Source organism: Paroedura picta, chromosome 1 (assembly GCF_049243985.1).
Source record: "Paroedura picta isolate Pp20150507F chromosome 1, Ppicta_v3.0, whole genome shotgun sequence".
NCBI classification, from domain to species: Eukaryota; Metazoa; Chordata; class Lepidosauria; order Squamata; family Gekkonidae; genus Paroedura; species Paroedura picta.
The window spans coordinates 89,950,172-89,969,541 of NC_135369.1; the positions used below are offsets into that span (position 1 = coordinate 89,950,172).

Below are 19,370 nucleotides of genomic sequence, written 5' to 3' on the forward strand. Positions count from 1 at the left end.
ATTCACAGTGACAATGGATGCAGAATGAAGAATCTTCATTGTGTGAATGCAGCTTGAATTGCTGGAATGAAAAGAGACCGTGAACAAGGAGCAAAGGCTTAAACTTGACTCCCCAGGCCACAAACACACGACACAGTTACAATGGTGTTATTCCAGGTACGGTGGGTTGCTTCTTGCCATTGTTTTCTATATAGGATATGAGAGCATTTGCACACGTGCACGAGCGCACACACACACACTGCGAGCTACTCTGGTCAAGCAACAACATGACCACAGGATTGAGATGTGTATTGTGGAAACGGGATTGCATAACTCATTAGATAGTCTGAGAAGGAAATAAAAAACATTGCCAGCACTGACTCAGAGAAAGAGGGGAAAGAACAAGGAAGTTCTGAAATCTCTTGTGACAATTGAGACAATCAAACCTTTGTCCCCCAAGATTCTGTTTGGCATTGCTAGGCTACCCTGCCTTGGCCCTTGTGGTCTGCTTGCTCTGTGCACCATTCAGGCAAGAAGAAGAGGACGGTGCTGAGTGTGGCTTCTGGAACCTTCATAAGGCAGCACAAGCAAACACACAACTGGATACTTTCGCCCCGAGGCCCAGGGCTGCTGAAAGCACCACCTTGGTGAACAGGAGGGTAATTGCTATGCTGAAAGACCAGCTGTACCACTGCTGAAAAGCTCCCGAGGGAAAGGTATATGAATATTTTTGCATTGACAACTAAAGATCCTTGTTTTCTTGAAGAAGAGGGGGGCCCTGAAAAACTGAACAGGCTAGAGAGGCTTGGGGTTTCAGTGAAGGCTTTGAGTCAAATTCAGCTCTCTCACTAGGTGGCTACAGGCAAGACACAGTCTCAGCACCAGCACCAGCCTGTGTGCCAGCTATGTAGGGAGACTGGAATACCCTTTGAGCTGAGATAAGGTGGGAAAATAGCACAGACATTTAAAACTAAGAATCATCATGTGGAAGCCACAAGGTCAAACCTGGCCGATCCTATAGAAAAGAGTGGTAAATGGTTCAGGTGGCCAAGAGCTCTCCCTTTACTCTTCAAAATGGCACTTTCATAAATGTAATTATTGGTCAGGGTTAAAGTATAACTGTGGCCAGTTGCACAAATGACTTGTGATAAGCACCCAGTTGCCCACACTCTTTCCTTTCCTCCTCCACCTGGCAACCCCCATATCCTTAACCTTCTCTACTTGCTTCTCTCCATCCTAGCCACTCAGCAACCTAATGTTCAACTGCCTCACAGTCTTCAGCTATATTTATTATTTACTTTCTTACTTTATAGCCCACCTTTCTCTACAATGGAGACTCAAAGCACCTTTCTTTATTCTCCTCATCTCCATTTTATCCACCAAGCAGTGGCAGACTGGCAGTGAAAAATCCAGGAAACAGCTAAGGTTGCCAACTCTGGGATGGGAAATACCTGTTCTGACACATTTTGGCAAGTCTTTCCTGAGATTTCTACAGCTGAAAAAGGAAAGGATTTATTAAAGGAACTGTGTAAGAACATTTGGTGTAGGTAAGAGCTCAGTATTTTCCTCTCATTTGCATTCCTCAATGCTGACCCTCCCTTTAACCCCATCTGGAGGATGACAACCCTAGGAATAGCCCTTCCTTCCCTCAGGGTTTCTGCTCCTGCCTGTCTTGTGTTGGGTATATTTTGTGTAAAAGTAGCAGAATTAATACACAAGTGATAAGACCAAACAAAGCAGTGTAAAAGTATTTTAAAAGGCTATTTTACTAGAACTATCAGGGTAGGGAATACTGGAAGGTAAAACAACAAAAAAAATACACAGCTTCCTATGAGCACAATCAGGAGCTCTGCACCTAAGCTGTTACATGGTGAAAGTTCAAAATGGATCTCCCTCTGCCTAAAGCATACCTCTTCTGAAACAAAGGGAGGAAGGACAAACCTTCTCTTCCGGTCACTGTTGCTTGCCTGTAAACAGACATGCCCTCAATGGAGAAGCAACATTGACATACCAATAAACAAAATTGCATGACCTACTCTGCCTGTCTCTGCTAGCAACAAGTGTCAACAAATAGTCAACCCTTTCTCTGACCGTCAATGGCTGACTCTTGCTAAAAGACAAAAAAATCTAACATCTTGGCCCCATCCCCAAAGGATGGGGCAAGAAAGGAAGTAGTAGTCTGTTTGACATTGCCGCTCCCTCCCAAAATGGGGGCGGAAGGCAGGAGAAAGTGCCAGCCTGCCTAACCAACGGGTTGGGTGTGGCTTCACTCTTCTCTCTGGAACCAGGCACTGGCTCCCTCATCTTGGCTGAGCACCTCCCTCACTTCACACAGGGCTTGACAAGGCCAAGCCAACACTGCCTTCTGCCTTGCCTCATGTAGTTGCCAGGTACCTCCCTCTGCCTTGTGTTGCTTTGTCTTGTGTGACACTTGGCCAGCTGGGTGTTGCTCTCTGCCTTGTCTCTCTTCATGAAGGGCTCAGCCAGGCCCAAGGTCTTGTCTGGCCTCATCTTCTGCAGGGTTTGGTTGGGCTGGGCACTGGCCTCTACCTTGCACGGAGCTTGCGGGCCAGGTACCACCCTCTGTCTTGTCTTATGTGGGGCCAAGCACTACACTCTGCCTTACCTCACATTGCTTTATCTTGCCTTGCCTTGCACAGGACATGACTGGGTCAGGAGTCGCCACCTCCCTCACCTTGCATAGGGTTCAGCCAGGCTGGGCATAGCATCTGCCTCACCTTGCCTCATGCAGGACTCAGCAGGGCCTGGTGCTACCATCTGTCTTGCCTCGCCTAGTGCAGGACTCAGCTGGGCTTAGCCCAGGTGCCTCCATCTGCTTCATCTTGCACAGGCCTTGTACTGGCTAGGTGCCAGTCTCTGCTTTGCCTTGCACAGTGGTTGTCTGGGCTGGGTGCCAGGTTTCTGCCTCACTTCAAACAGGCTGAGTGAGGCACTGGCATTTTCCCCATTTTACCTCTCTTGCAGGAATCTAGCAAGCCAGGCTATGTCTTCCCTGCCTCATCTCAAGCTGGCTAGTTCTTCCAGTATTACAGCTCATCTCTAAAATAGAGGGCCATTCCGCACTCGTTCAAAATTGTACAATGGTTGCAAATTGAAATCACTACTGATTTGCTATTATGCTCAACGTCATTGACAATCTGCAACACCCCTGAAACTGATCCTTCATTGTAGCGCTTTCAGGGAAATCCCAAAAAGTGGATTCACCCTCCGGAAAGCGCTACACTCTTGCAACCAATCTGTAACACTAGCAGGAAAGTTCTGTGCGTTACCATTGTTGCGGTTTCTGCAAAGTCCCTCCCCCCGGCTCTCTCCTCTGATCTTCCGGCAAAGCGATCGCCATTTTTTTTTCTCGGAGTGAGCGGAGATCAATGCAACGGCGAGCCTTCGTTTACCCAGCGAGGCTTCCCCGGCTGCAGTCCCTCCCCAGAGCTGTTTAAAGTCACCAAGGACCAAGCAACACACAGCCCCGTTTGCTGGTTTATTTTCCCTTTATTTTTCACTCTTTTTTCGGCCGAAAATCATGCCCATGCGAGGGGGGGGGGGGTATTTTTTTTTCACTTGGTGGGAGCGTGGCAATGATGAAACGGCAGCTCATACACCACCTGCTAGCTAGATGGGTCTCTCCATTGCAACGAATCAACGCAGATTCGTTGCAACATGTGTGTGTTTTTTTTAAACCTTCCTTAAAGGGAAAAAGGCTTTTTGGGAGCATGATAACAGCCGGCCATTGGCTGCTCGTTTGATTGACGGCCAGGGGCAGGACAAAGCTCGGCAATATCGCTTCCTGGCTAGCGATTTTTGCCGAGACCGGAAACCTGTGGGAAAGGATAGAAACGCAACTGGATTCCACTACAAAGGCAGGTATGCATAACAATGAATTACACTATTTAAAATGGAGTTTTTTCGTTCCGCAACCAAATTGCTACATAGATCCTGGTGTGGAATGACCCACAGAGATCAATTCCCCTGAAGGTAGTGGCAGTTTTGGAGGCTGTAACAAACTGAAAAACAAAGTGTAACAAGGCCACACAATGAATATTTTCTCACAATTATTTATGGTACATTTAGAGATGTCTTTATATATCAGATACAATATTATGTCTTGACGATGAGGCATAAGATATTCCTCAGTATAACAAAAAGCAAAAGTCCTTAAGAAACTTCCAGTCATTCCATGCAATAGGATGTTATTCTCCATCAAAAACTAAAAGTCCTTGAGGTATGTTCAATTATTCCATACAATAGGATGTTATTTCCCAACAGGCAGCAGGTTTACAGCTGTTTCAAGCAGTCTTCTTCAGGGAATATATGGTCATCATCCTCATTAATACAAATATATGCGAATCTATATTTTTACAATATATCCAGGGCTGAATCTGCACTTACTTTGTTTATTCCATTGTCAATCCTGTCAAATTCAGATCGATTTGAACCCAGATGGTCATTACTTTCCCCCCACTTGAAACAGAAAGTGTTCTGCACTTGATTTGGGGAGCTGAGAGGGGTGAGGGCAGAAGAAGTCCAGCTGGCATGATTTATTTTTCCTCTTTTGACTGCAGCACGAGGCTCTTTCTCTAATGAGCGGGGGGGGGGGGGAAGCCAAGCAGCCAGCCAGCCAGCAGCAGCCTCTCAGAGAATGAGTTAAAGCTGATTCTGGAGCACAATCATGAAGAGAAAAAATAAATCTTGGGAGGAAAGTTTTGCAACCAGGAAGCCTTTGAAGTGGCCAATCAGGGCATTGGAGGCTCAGCATCAAATTAGTTTGGGGAAAAGCTGAGAACTGCACGCTTTCTCATGCCGATTTTTCGAATATTGAGGGTTATATCCACTTCAGGATATATCCACTTCAGGTTATATCCACTTCGGGCAGATGGTAGGGTCACTCCAGATCAATCATGCTTGTTGCAGAGGGAAAATTTAAATTGCCTAAAATCCAAATGGAAATCGCATTCTGTGTAGACGGAAGGAATTAAATCGACCTGGGATTTCAATAAAAGCTACATGCAGATTCAGCCTAGAACTTCTGTCTCCACAGCATCTAGTCAGAAAAGGCTCCTCAAGCTTTGGAGAAGGACTCTGTCCCACTGAGCTCCCCCGGCCCCTTTCCCAGGCACCACTCCCAAATCTCTAGGAAACTCCCAAACTGGTATTGGCAACCCAAAAAAGGAAGGAAGTGAGAAGCAGAGCAAAATAAGATCTTGCTTCACTCTATTCTCCATCTCCAAAAGCCTTATTTGAGAGCCAGTTTGGTGTAATGGTTAGGAGTGCGGACCTCTAATCTGGCATGCCAGGTTTGATTCTGCGCTCCCCCACATGCAACCAGCTGGGTGACCTTGGGCTCGCCACGGCACTGATAAAACTGTTCTGACTGAGCAGTGATATCAGCGCTCTCTCAGCCTCCCCTACCTGACAGGGTGTCTCTTGTGAGTAGAGGAAAGGGAAGGTGACTGTAAGCCGCTTTGAGCCTCCTTTGGGTAGGGAAAAGCGGCATATAAGAACCAACTCTTATTATTATTATTTAAACTGCTAAGTAGGCAAAAGATCTTCTCCATGTGATCCTGCATTAGCACAACCTCTTATTTAACAGTTTATTTAGCTGTTACACATGCAAAGCAAGTAATTTGTATGCTAATGCAGCACCTGCCTGGACTACAGACCTCTGGTGCACTAAAACTAAGCTGCTTAGTTGCCCATTTAGTTGCCCACATACTCTTATTGACCTTTAAACATGCTGGGGAGATTTTATTATGGATCTCCCATGGCCTTGTCGTATTTGACTTTAGGTTACATTGAAAGCATGTATTTGCTATACTTGTACTCCCTTTTCCTGTCCCGTGGGAACATAGCTGCCCATGTAAAATGAGCAAGAATGGCATTCTGTATTGGTGCGTCTTTGCTCCTCTAGGTTGGGTGAGCCACTTGGGGTAGCACCCTGTTGAGTTGGGAATCTTTTTTAGGCTTTCAGTATTGATTTTTACAATATGTCTTTGCAATCTCAAAAATCTTAATTAACCCAGTAGGACCATTGAACAAGAAGGAAGAGAGTAGGGAACGGAATGTTGGCATGTGTGACATGCAGCATGTCAAAGGTTCCTATGGAGATACAGAACTTGTGAAATACACATTCTTTGTTTTGTTTCCTGTGGCAGAAGTTCAGAATGGAAGGACAAAGGTTTTGCCAAACTAACACAAGACTCTGAAGATGTCACTCTGGCAAAACGTTGATCACAAGCCTCAAAATGACCTGTTCTGCACAGCTACGGACGAAATAAGGTTTGCAATTTTGATTTAATTGTTTACCTTCATCTCCAATTGTATTATAAACTATGGCGTTTAAGAATTCAATATCAGGAAGGGGGATTGCAGTAGTAAAATTGATCCATTTAGATATCATTAAAACATCCACCATTTAAAACTTCCAAGTAGTAAGACCACCCAACTCCATTTACTACTACATTTGTTGCTGGTTCCTATAGGAATCGCAACAACTATCTCTTCCCTTGTTCTGTCTGCTGGTCTGTTTAGACAGGTATGTCATCACCACCCTTTGTAGCAGATAGGCTGGTCACCCTGCAGTCAAAATGCCCTCAACACTGAGGGTTATTCTTGTCATGAAAGGATTTCAGCTCATTACCTGAAGCACAGCCCCTCATTGGTTTCCTTTCTGGATTCCTCATTCCCCATGACAACATTCAGATTCCAAATATTAAACTCAAATTCAAAATCTAATACTGACTAGATTCTTGAGATTTCCTAAATCCAGTCATCCATCTTAGCTCAAAGAGTACAGCAAAAATAAAACACAAGTGTCCTCACAGACATGACACTGGGAGATCTGCAATCAGACCCTTCCAATGTTTTTAAAATGCTAATAGAAACTGTACAAGGGACTCAGTTCAAATCAGGGCCACACAAGTGTGTGTGTGTCTTAATTCTTCACTTGTGCTGATTCATCAATCAAAAATGACAGACACACATACTCATACTCTTATTGACCTTTAAACATGCTGGGGAGATTTTATTATGGATCTCCCATGGCCTTGTCGTATTTGACTTTAGGTTACATTGAAAGCATGTATTTGCTATACTTGTACTCCCTTTTCCTGTCCTGTGGGAACATGAAATGGCTAACATTACTGACAGAGGGGAAAGCAACAAACAAGAAAGGGAGGAGAAGTTTGAGATTATTAAGTGGGTCTTCTGGCTTCTCCATATGAGCTTCTACCCACCTGTCAGGAATTAGGCTGAGCCCAGCCTGTGGAGTCCCAAATGAAAGCGCATCAAGAATCCAACAGTCGGTTGCAAATTCCAAAGCAGAGCTTTATTAGGCAAAGTCCACAGAAAGCTAAAGCAGGCCAAGATCTTCCTAAGCAAAGATCTTGATAATAACAAAGTACAAGCGAAACGGGTGGGGTAGATATAGGGTACGCCAAATAAGGGAGGGGTGCTCAGGAGATTCGGCGGGAGAGTGGGTAGAGAGACAAAAAGGGGTCCTGTTCTCAGGCTACCAGATGGCCAGGTGCCTTATCGGGGAGATGGCACATTGTTGAGATTTGGCTGTCTCCGCAAGGACACTTACAGTGAGATTGATACAGTTGTTGGGCCTCCTCGCCCGCTGGGAACAGGAAGGGAGGGAACATCTCAGAGGACAGGTTTATTGCTTTATGGCCTTGGGTGAGAAGAGGCCTGAGAAAGTAAAATATGCAAGAGTATTCGGGAACAGGATGGCATGAATCAGGGGGGTCATGACACCACCTCTAACAATGATAAGGCTAAGAAACAAGGGACAAGAACATGCCAAAGCCTTAAATACATGCACACAGAGAGGAAAGCAAACACAATGAGAGCCAGTTTGGTGTAGTGGTTAGGAGTGCGGACTTCTAATCTGGCATGCCAGGTTCGATTCTGCGCTCCCCCACATGCAACCATCTGGGTGACCTTGGGCTCGCCACGGCACTGATAAAACTGTTCTGACCGAGCAGTGATATCAGGGCTCTCTCAGCCTCACTCACCCCACAGGGTGTCTGTTGTGGGGAGAGGAATGGGAAGGCGACTGTAAGCCGCTTTGAGCCTCCTTCGGGTAGGGAAAAGCGGCATATAAGAACCAACTCTTCTTCTTCTTCTTCTTCTTCTTCTTCTTCTTCTTCTTCTTTTCAGTTGCTTCTAACTAGTAGGAACTTTCCCAATTTCTCTCCTGCCTCCTTGATTCCAGCAAAACTTAACTGCAGCTAACTTTTGCTAGTTTGTACACCTTGAGTGGTACATAAAATACTATAGGGTGAATTTCCAAGTGAGTTGTGGCTATAGGGCATATAAGCTCTTAACTGTTTTCCCTATTGATAATCACTTGGCCACTATAATAACAAATGAAACTTTTGTGACATGTTGCATATTTTAAAAGTTGCTGTATATTACAGTAATGTTTGACACATTTTTGTTAATTTCTTTGTATTTACAGTACTGCGGATACGGCAGGTCCAAGGAGCCCAAAGAAAGGTATTTGTTATTTTTAATTTAGTCTTCCACAAACTCAGTGGCTTGTTTTTTCATGAGCTGGTGGACAAGTACATTAACATCAGCCTAGCTTGGTATCCTGCTGCAAACTCTTCAAAACAATTGAATTTATCTTTGGCCACCGGATGTGGATGTAGGGGTTAGGGTTGTCAAATCTGATTGGGAAACTCCTGGAGATTTGGGGATTGAGCCTGGAGAAGACAGGGACTTCAGTGGAGCACAATACCATACAGGCTACCAGCATCCATTTTTTTTCTAGAGGAACCAATCTCTGTAGTCTGGAAATCAGCTTTAATTCCAGAAAAAAACACAGGTCCCACTTGGAGGCTGGTATCTCTATCAGGATTATCCCCTACGATGCACAATGAAATCCTAGAGTCACTATCAAACACATATATTTGTGTGTAGATACAATTAGGAATCTTTGGCTAGGCAACAAACCCCTGCATTGCAGTCTGGCCCAGCTCCAGTTCTGGCTACTCATCAAAAGGATCTCAGTGTGCAATGCATGGCAATACCCTGACAAGGTACAATCTAGATCCATTAACAGCAATAGAAATCATTTAACTTCAGTCAAATTCTGGCCTCAATTTCCATCTATTGGTAAAAATTCTTTTTAATTTCATTGCCCTGAATCAAGGAATGTGGTCATATGCACAGGTTACACCAGCTTGATGTAGTGGTTAACAGCGGCATCTTCTAATCTGGAGAGCTGGATCTGATTCCTCCATTCCTCCACGTGCAGCCAGCTGGGTGACCTTGGGCTAGTCACAGACCTGTTAGAGCTGTTCATATCAGAGCGCTCCCAGCTTCAGCTGCCTCACAGGGTGCCTGTTGTGGGGAGAGGAAGGGAAGGGAAGGTGATTGTAAGCTGCTTTAAGGCTCCTTTGGGTAATGAAAATCCGAGTAAATAAAACAACTCTTCTGCTACAAGTGGTTTAAAAGTTGAAATCAGTTATTCAATGCATTTAATCAACTTATTTATTTATTTATTATATTTATATACCACCCTCCCCGAGGACTCAGGGCGGTTTACAGGAAACAGGAAAAGATACAGATAACATATGGTAACAAGTGATAACAGTAATAACATTAGAAAATAGAAAATAGAAATTGCAAGAGCCTCAGCTCAACTCTTACTGGGACCCAGTGCTTCAGCTCTACCATTTCTACCTTTTCTGATTTTACAGGAAGCAAAAGTTCTACAGCAGCAAAACATGTCAAGGCAGCAGGGACTGCTAGCCCACTAGTATTCCGGCTCCAAAATGGTGCTCCCACAGTAGTACGTGAAGTTCTACTTGAACGTGGCTGGACTGAGTATGATGAGCATGAGCAAGATCATGAAGACTGGAATCTGTATTGGCAAAATTACCCTTTCCGAATGACAGACCACAGGAGTATTAAGCCATGGCAGCGACTCAATCACCACCCAGAAACTATAAGGATCACCAGGAAGGATTATCTTGCAAGGCATCTGAAGCGCATGAAGGGAATTTATGGAACAAATCTCTATGAGTTCAGTCCAGCTGTGTTCATCATGCCAAATGACTACATTAAATTTATAACAGAATACACCAAGGAGAGGCAGGTACCAGGCAAAAAGCTGAGCTACTGGATCTGCAAACCCGTTGATAGATCTCGTGGAAGGGGAATACTCATTTTTCAGGACATTAAAGACTTCATCTATGATTGCATGGTCATTGTACAGAAGTATGTGAGTAATCCTTTGCTTATTTCTGGATATAAATGGGATCTCCGCCTCTATGTGTGTGTCACAAGTTTTTGTCCCCTCACTATTTATTCTTATGAAGAAGGACTGGTGAGGTTTGCAACAGAGAAATTTGACCTCAGTTCCCTGGACAACGTTTTTGCCCACTTGACCAACACTAGCATTAATAAATTTGGGCCTTCATACAGAAAGGATAAAGATGTAATTGGATCTGGATGCAAATGGACTTTCAGGCGGTTCCGAGCCTACCTACGTAGCCGCAATGTGGATGACGTCCAACTGTGGCAGAGGATCAACCACATCATCATACTGACCCTTCTTGCCATCACTCCATCAGTACCACTTACATGTAACTGCTTTGAGCTCTTTGGGTTTGACATCCTGGTTGATGACAAAATGAAACCCTGGCTTCTGGAAGTCAATCACAGCCCTGGCTTACGTTTGGACTGTGCCACTGATGCAACTGTGAAGAGGAGTTTGGTCCATGACATTATTGACTTGCTGAACTACAAGCAGAATGATCATTTGAGAAAACACAAAGGAGTTGCTAGGAGAGTTTCATGTTTTAGTCGATCCCAGTCTTTGTTGACTACTCGGGCAGATGACTCCTTGGATTTCCTGACTTGTGGGAAAGGAAGCAAGTCTGCAGCTACATCCCCATGCTCATCTCTCTTGCAGATTAATAAACGAGCCCCAGCATTTGATAGAACGGGCAGTGCTTATCCTAAGAAAACTCTAACTTCTCAGTTGCGTGAAAGGATGAACACGCCAAAAACACTACTGCAATCAAAGCCACAATACAAAAGCAAACAAACATTAAGAACTAGTCATTCACTTTGTGAACCTGTTCAATCTGCTCATTGGTTCAGTTCACCTGAGCTCCATAGCCCTAAGACATCTGTTCCTCCATATTTTCTCTCAGATAAAGATCGGAAACCATTCCCTCGAGTGGGAGACTTTGTCCTTATATTTCCTTTCAATGAGGCAGCACTTGAAGCATCTAAGAATGGAACAAATGTCAAAAGCATAATTCAAGAAATACATAAACTAATGAACAAAGAATTGCAACCAGAGTACCAGAAATTAAATAAAAGATTGTTGATTCTGTAGATAAGCTTTGCGTATTAAATGTTTTTTGAAAGAGCCTCTTAATCATGTCACACCATGACATAGCCATTTCAGGTTTCCTTGAATACACTCCTCCAAGAGAGGAGAGAGGCACAGACTCAAGGTTATCCAGTAAGTTTCTTGACTAAATAGAAATCTGAACATGGGCACAGTGTAAAGCACTAGCCAGGTATTTATTTAAATGTCTCATACAAGGAGTCTCTAGAAACCTGGATATTTTAAAACCCCAAGCCTTCAAGTGGCAATCCAGCTCATCAAAATTAAAGTTTGTGATGAATTTTTTCCAGTTTATGGTCTGTGAAGCAAAGTTTTCTCAGGTCAACCAGCACACACTTTCGTCAGACTTTCAAGCAGTTCCTGTAGTTTGGTGGATGGATACATTTCCAGAAGGTCTCTATTCAAACAAGAATGTTTACCAAACCTCAAAGCAATGTGAGGGGGAACATTCTCCAATCTTGGAAACACTAATGTCATTTTAAAGGTAGCCATGTCAATTTCAAGGGGTTTTCCACTGCTGCTTTGCTAGCTTTCCTTTGTACCCACTTTCCATTTTATTGACAGAGCTTGCAAAATCCCACCAATCTTGCTTGGATTCGTGACTCTGTATTTGATATCAATCTTTTTAAGCTTGCAATACCAGTGGCACTGGGTTCTGCTGAACACTTAGTGAGTGCACTGGTTCAGCTGGGTGCTCGTCATTGTACTGGTTCTATTGGGCTTGCAAACATTTCCCCCCTTGCTTGGATTAGGATTCTGTGCTTGGCATCAGTCCTGTTGCAGCATTGCCACAATGGCACTGGGTTCTGCTGGGCACTAATGCTGAGCATTTAGAATATTAAGAACCCTACCTCATTTTTCAAATATATATTGATGGGATGAACATTTGTTACTCAAATTGGTCTACACATGTCAGAGCCATACTGGGCAAAGGCATCTTTGTTAGGATGTAGCACACACATGTGTTTTAGGTATTTCAGTAATTTTGATCTAGTCTGTGTATATGAAGATCCAAATTCAGACCAACACTCAGAAGAATGGGGGAATAACCATCCCAAATACAAATGTTATTTAATAAACAGGAAAGAAATCAAATTAAATTAAGTAATCAAATTGAATTAACAGAAAGAAAAAAATACAGTGATAAATGCAATACAAACCTTTTCCTTGAAAAACTGCCTGCCTTCTTCAGGAATAAAAGTTAAAAGGAGGTGGGAACATACAATTTCCTCCTCCTGGAGGGGGGGGAGTTCTCAGCAGTAATGAAGTTGTCCAGGTGGGGAAGGAAGGGATGAAGCTGTCCAGGTGGGCAAGGAGATACAGCAAAATGTCCACAAAGCAGAAAGGAGAGAGGCCAAGGAGCTGGGATAATAACATGTGTTCTAAACTGGCCACAGAGTGGGGCTGAGGAAGGGAAGGGGTGTTGGTATTGGTATCATGAGTAATGAAAATTAAATGTTATGAAGATGAGCCATCCTAAAAATAAATCCTTTGCCTACATTGCAACAGGAATTATTCATTTTTTGCCTTGGGACTATAAAAAATGTTCCTTTATTTAAAAGTTAGATAGGTAAGTATCTATGGCTGGGTACATACCATGATTCGAGAAGAATCTTCCTGTCCAGCCATTGAAACAGCTGGTTTTGATGAAAATTGATGGAATCATCCTGCTGCTTATTGTTTTGAAGATCAGGGTTGTTAAAGTTAAGATCAAATTATCCAGGAAGAGGTACATGGGGAAATAGCCCTTGATTGAATCCCTCTTATGGTGAGTATTTGCATGACTGATAGTGGAGCTGCCCTGCATTCCATTCATGGCCTGACTTACTGCCATTTGATATAATTGAATTCAGGTTCCTTCTATACATCCTAGGCCCACCATGAGGAATACACATGTACAAAATGGGGGCACAACTCATTCCAGAATGGGGGTCGTCTGAGACTGAGTGTTTTGGGGGCATCAAATGTTCATAGTATAGAAAAGTTGGAAACATTGCCACAATTTCAAACCACGTCATCCAAAAAAGACTGTCTATGGGAAAACCAGAAGACATAAATCAGTCTATTTACCTTAAACCTAGTGAACGTACATACAAGTTTGAATACAAAATCTAGACTTTTACCAATACTAAACAGACAAAATGGTTTTATATGTTTATTTTTCATTTACAAGCTATGTATTCCATTTTAGAGTCTAAATTACAACAATGAAAACCAGAAGACTGAATAGTCTGATCAGGAACAAATCACAAAGGGGAATATTGGCTTGCTGCATCTCCCCTCCCCCACTTTGTGCTAGTAAAGACCAAGGATGATCAGATCTGCCCAGGATTGTAGCACAGCTTCTGCATGGGTCTGAATGTCTCACACTTTTTAACATCATGACACAAGGGGAGAAGGCACTTGGACTTCTAGGAGAAGTTTGCTGAATTGAGAACAATTATCTCCCCCCACCCCACCAACTTAATAATTTTGATTGTATAACATTCCTTGGTCAAAGAAAAATATTTCAAATACTTAGACACAATACTTTTTTTTTAAAGTCACTCAAAGATTTTAGGTATCATTAAGCAAGCAACCCTGCAAGGGTTTCAGTTTCTTATGCACTACCATCAGATTTCTTAGCATCTGGAAAGACCAACAAATTTGGGTTTTTTTCCTGGGACATTTGTATTAGCCAGGAGCCAAAGAGTTGCTATAGATATGCCCAAAGACTTGAGCACACCCAGTGGGTTGGGTTTTTGGGGTACATTTTCCCCTTGCTTCCAGCTGCCAAGCACTGTTTTTAAGCTTGTTAGGCATGCCACTGCCTGTACAACTAAAATTAGAATCTAAATATAAAAAACAGCCCTGCTGGATCAGAGCACAGGTCCATCTAATCCAGCAACCCAGTAGGGACCTCACAAGGATGTATATGAATGCTTGGGGTCATAAATATGCACTGGAACCCTGCAGGGAGAAAAATCACATGGGGGTGATTTAGAAAGTGGAGAAACAGCAGGCAGAAAAACAATACATATACACTGCCTCTACACTTCAAATTCTCTCGCCTTGCCTTTCTTTTTGGAAAAAAAAGCTCTGTTGGGAATCTCTTGTACACATTTCCATTAAATAGATAATTAGGCCCTGAGAGAAAAAGCCATTGGTTCAAATGGTAACACATGAAGATGGTTTCAACATTAGGAAAAAATTCCTTGTTATGAGACCATCTAACCAAAAGTATAGATTATCTTCCTCAAGTGATAAAGAAATTTAAAAAGTCTAGTTATAAGAAACCGGGATAACAGGCACGTTCGGCCTTGGAGTACAAAATGAAGCAGGGCACAGGCTGGTAGAATTTTGTCAAGAGAATACAATGGTCATAGCAAACACTCCTTTCCAAAAACCCAAGAGACGACTCTACACATGGACATCACCAGACAGTCAACACAGAAATCAGATTGAGTATGTGCTCTTCAGCCAAAGATGGAGATGTTCTATACAGTCAATAAAAACAAGACCAGGAGCCAATGGTGGTTCAGATCATCAGCTTCTTGTTGCAACATTTAAGCTTAAATTGAAGAAAATAGGGAAAAGCACTGGGCTCCTCAGGTATGAACTAAATCATATCCCCGATGAATATACAGTAGAAGTGACAAATAGATTTAAGGAATTAGATCTGATAGACAGAGTGCCTGAAGAACTATGGACGGAGTTTCACAACATTGTACAAGAGGTAGCAACTAAAACCATCCCAAAGAAAAAGAAATGCAAGAAATCAAAATGGCTGTCTGAGGAAGCTTTACAAATAGCTAAGGAGAAAAGGGAAGTGAAAGGCAAGGGAGAAAGAGAAAGATACACCCAATTGAATGCAGAATTCCAGAGAAAAGCTAGAAGAGATAAGAATGCCTTCTCACAGTGCAAACAAATAGAAGAAAATAATAGAATGGGGAGGACCAGAGATCATTTCAAGAAAATTGGAGATATGAAGAGAATGTTTCATGCAAAGATGGGTATGATAAGGGGCCAAAATGATAAGGACCTCACAGAAGCAGAAGAGATTTTAAAAAGGTGGCAAAATTATACAGAAGAACTATACAAGAGCGAGCTTAACATCCCTGATGACCACAATGGGGTAGTTACTGACCTGGAGCCAGACATCCTGGAATGTGAAGTCAAATGGGCCTTAGGAAGTCTGAGCAACAATAAAGCTAGTGGTGGTGACAGCATTCCAATTGAACTATTCAAAATCTTAAAAGACGATGCAGTAAAAGTGCTACACTCAATATGCCAGTAAATTTGGAAAACTCAACAGTGGCCACAGGATTGGAAAAGGTCAGTTTACATTCCAATCCCAAAGAAGGGCAATGCCAAAGAATGTTCAAACTACCGCACCATTACACTCATTTCTCATGCTAGCAAAGTTATGCTCAAAATCCTACAAGCTAGGCTCCAGCAATATGTGGACCGAGAACCTCCAGAAGTACAGGCAGGTTTCGAAGAGGCAGAGGAACTAGAGATCAAATTGCCAACATACGCTGGATCATGGAGAAAGCTAGGGAGTTCCAGAAGAACATCTACTTCTGCTTCATTGACAATGCTAAAGCCTTTGATTGTGTGGAGCACAACAAATTGTGGCAAGTTCTTGAAGAGATGGGAATACCAGAGCATCTTATTTGTCTTTTGAGAAACTGTCGCCTTGCCTATTTAACTTGTATGTGGAGCATATCATGAGAAAGGCAGGATTAGAGGAGTCACAAATTGGGACCAAGATTGCAGGGAGAAATATCAACAACCTCATATATGCAGATGATACCACTCTAATGGCAGAAAGTGAAGAGGAACTAAAGAGCCTGTTGATGCGGATGAAGGAGGAGAGTGCAAAAGTTGGCTTGAAACTCAACATCAAGAAAACAAAGATTATGGAATCCGGCCTTCTCAATTCCTGGCAAATAGATGGGGAAGAAATGGAGATAGTGACAGATTTTATTTTCCTGGGCTCCAAGATCACTGCAGATGGCGACTGCAGCAAAAAAATTAAAAGACTTGTGCTCCTGGGGAGGAAAGCTATGGCAAATCTAGACAGCATCCTAAAAAGCAGAGACATCACCCTGCCAACAAAAGTGCGTTTAGTCAAGGCTATGGTATTCCCAGTTGCAATGTATGGCTGCGAAAGTTGGACCATAAGGAAGGCCGAGCATCAAAGAATTGAGGCTTTTGAACTCTGGTGCTGGAGAAAACTCTTGCGAGTCCCTTGGACTGCAAGGCGAACAAACCGGTCAATCCTAGAGGAGATCAGTCCTGACTGCTCCTTAGAAGGCCAGATCCTGAAGATGAAACTCAAATACTTTGGCCACCTCATGAGAAGGAAGGACTCCCTGGAGAAGAGCCTAATGCTGGGAGCGATCGAGGGCAAAAGAAGAAGGGGACGACAGAGAATGAGGTGGCTAGATGGAGTCACTGAAGCAGTAGGTGCAAACTTAAATGGACTCCGGGGAATGGTAGAGGACAGGAAGGCCTGGAGGATTATTGTCCATGGGGTCGCGATGGGTCGGACACGACTCCGCACCTAACAACAGCAACAAAGTTATAAGAAATCTTGCCATCAGGGGATTATACTCAACTCTTATCAAAGTGGCAGAGATTTTATGTCAGTCAATGGCAGACTTAATAGCAGGTTTAGAACAAGCTTTAGCTCAAGAAACAGAACTAAAAATAAGACGTGGCAAATTTTAAAGAAATAGTGGCCAAAGGAAGATAATATGAACTGCTGTGAGGCTCTGGTCACTACAAAGATAGGAGAATTCTGGAAGTGATAGAAATATGGTCAGTTGGGGCGTTGGTTGGGAAGAAGAGACACCAAGACAGTGGACTATGCAAACAAGAATTAGAACCCAGTGAATATACAATAAGAGCCGAAATTGGGAAATTGAGCCTCCTTGACTTTGTATATCAACCTGTTTAGCCTATTTCTCTTCCACTCAGTAAAACAGAGGACAGTCTATTTATCTCCCAATACATCTTTTCATTGCCAAACATCTAATTCTTGATTCTTCATTTTGTTGTAGAGAAATAGAAAACCGGGGGGGGGGGGCGGGCTATGCATTTAAAACACAGTGTAATGACAATAGCACAACTCAGACAGGAACACCTTTGAATTATGTAAATAACACACACAGAGAACAAAGAAGTTATGGGTCACTTTTGATCAAGGATGAGGCTCCCCTTCTCATCTTTGATTCGAACTCATCCAGAAGAATTCTTCATTGCCTGCTGACCATTAGCATACACAATTTTTACAGTGCCATCAGGGTACTGCCTTCTCTTGAACTGTGAAGTTTGAATCTCCTTTTGTCCATTACTGAACAAGATAGTTTTAGTTCCATTCCTGTAGAGTAATAAATAAACCATGAAGCCTCAAAGTAGTGAAGCCCACAGAATCTTCATTCATGCTGACAACATTCCCAGCAGCAAGTACTTTACACATTATCCATGGCATTAAGACAGCATATTGTCCTAGTTTTGGCACTGCCTAGATGTGAATGCTTGAAAAAGGCCCTTTGAGACTATAAGGTCAAGAGCAATCTATAATCTGCAGCAGGTGTTTGCAAATGTTGTCGAGGAAAGGGCAAACATACAGACTATTGCCTGGCTTTTCTCTATTATAGCAAACTACAAAGAAAAAAAGGGCAAGAGTCTGTAGCACTTTGAAGACTGACAACATTTGTGGCAAGGTATGAGCTTTCACGAGTCTGAAGAAGTGAGCAGTGACTCATGAAAGCTCATACCGTTTAAGGTGCTACTGGACTCTTGATCTTTTCTACTGCTTTTTATTTGCTCTTTGCTTCTGCTACAGACAGACTAACATCTGTGACCACAAATGCTGAGTTAGGATATACACTGACTGTTTAACATTCATTATCCAGCAATGCACCAACAATAAACATAACACACAAGCTCCTGTATTGCAATGATAGGAAACAGAAGAAAGCAGCATGTTACTTCACCCAGTCAGTGTCATGTAGGACATGCATTGCATAAATATGGCCATTTTCAGTTTTAAAAAGAGTCAAACGAAGTCTGAAAAACAGGGGGAAGGAGCACATAAAACAGTGGAACAGAGTGGATTGACCACAACAGACTGTTCATTAAAAGGCTGGTGAATTGTGGCATTTCCAGATTAGGCAGCTAGTGTGGAACTAGCCATGCTGTCAAATTGCAGCTGACTTATGGCAACCCATGTAGGGTTTTCAAGGCAAGGGATGAACAGTGGTCATGCGTCATTGCCTACCTCTGTGTAGCATCCCTGGATTTATCCTGGTGTTCTCCCATCCATGCACTAACCATGCTTAGCTTCCAAAATCTGAAGGGCCTAAGGCCATCCAGGTCAGGGTCTGTGACTGGCTCAGTATATTAAAAACCAACCCTTCTGTCAAATAGTTCTCTTGACCTGATGCAAGATTAATATTCTTTTCATTACTTACTTTTCTACTTTGACAACTGTCCCATCAGGGAAAATGGTTTCTTCAAGACCTCCATCATACAGTCGTTTAATAGTCTGGTCAGGAAACACAATTTCCTTGGTGCCATTTGGATGGTGTTTTTCTGAGAAAAAGAAAACCCTCCTTAGAAGTATGGGTGGCCATGCCTCTCCTGTCTATACACAGCAGAATTCTATATTTGATTGCTTGGGGAATAAGTTCATACTTAGGCTTGTTACTCAGAACACTCCATACGAGACCAGAAAGGAAGCGCAAAGGCTTCTGATGGATAGAGATTGTAGAAAGCATGTCTAGCCCTCACAGTGGAAGAAAGACTGAGGAGAGAAGTGACTGGAAGGCAGGAACCCCTGAAAGCAGCATTTTGCATAACAAAGGGACAGCAAGAGGAGTGGACAAAGGAAACGTCAGGGAGCATCCTGGTCCATTCCGCACGACTTCAATGTAGCAGAAGGTTTGCAAATTGTAAACGCTACTAATTTGCAGTTTCGCAAGACGTCGCACACAATCTGCCACACTCCTGA

General features: G+C 43.0%; 2 protein-coding genes across 7 annotated transcripts in view; one reads left to right on the forward strand and one right to left on the reverse strand.

Annotated features, from left to right (window-relative positions):
• Positions 1 to 456: 456 nt before the first annotated feature.
• TTLL2 (tubulin tyrosine ligase like 2) lies at positions 457 to 11,357 on the forward strand. 3 transcript variants are annotated; one of them, XM_077347590.1, is made up of 5 exons: positions 457 to 695; positions 1,364 to 1,526; positions 6,150 to 6,273; positions 8,459 to 8,496; positions 9,705 to 11,357. In XM_077347590.1, the coding sequence occupies exons 3-5, from the start codon at positions 6,203 to 6,205 to the stop codon at positions 11,351 to 11,353; spliced, it is 1,758 nt and encodes a 585-aa protein (XP_077203705.1). In that variant the 5' UTR covers positions 457 to 695; positions 1,364 to 1,526; positions 6,150 to 6,202; the 3' UTR covers positions 11,354 to 11,357. The 3 variants fall into 3 exon arrangements, with proteins under 3 accessions (XP_077203705.1, XP_077203713.1, XP_077203695.1); XM_077347598.1 differs by having other exon boundaries at positions 1,367 to 1,526; XM_077347580.1 differs by lacking the exon at positions 1,364 to 1,526.
• A 2,160-nt stretch (positions 11,358 to 13,517) lies between these two features.
• The window catches only part of LOC143842436 (uncharacterized), a 42,135-nt gene continuing 36,282 nt past the window's right edge, over positions 13,518 to 19,370 (reverse strand). For all 4 annotated transcript variants that reach the window (XM_077347627.1, XM_077347636.1, XM_077347617.1 and 1 more), the window contains 2 exons: positions 18,832 to 18,952; positions 13,518 to 17,735 (listed from right to left, as the gene is read on the reverse strand). In XM_077347627.1, coding sequence (XP_077203742.1) covers positions 17,594 to 17,735; positions 18,832 to 18,952 — 263 coding nt within the window. In that variant the 3' untranslated portion in view covers positions 13,518 to 17,593. The remainder of the gene's footprint in view (positions 17,736 to 18,831; positions 18,953 to 19,370) is intronic.

Excerpts from the sequence above, each read along its gene's own strand:
- TTLL2 (XM_077347590.1), top strand. The coding sequence starts at position 6,203 with ATGTCACTCTGGCAAAACGTTGATCACAAGCCTCAAAATGACCTGTTC. Across the intron at positions 6,274-8,458 it reads ACAGCTACGGACGAAATAAG|TACTGCGGATACGGCAGGTC; the intron begins GTTTGCAATTTT and ends TTGTATTTACAG. Across the intron at positions 8,497-9,704 it reads TCCAAGGAGCCCAAAGAAAG|GAAGCAAAAGTTCTACAGCA; the intron begins GTATTTGTTATT and ends CTGATTTTACAG.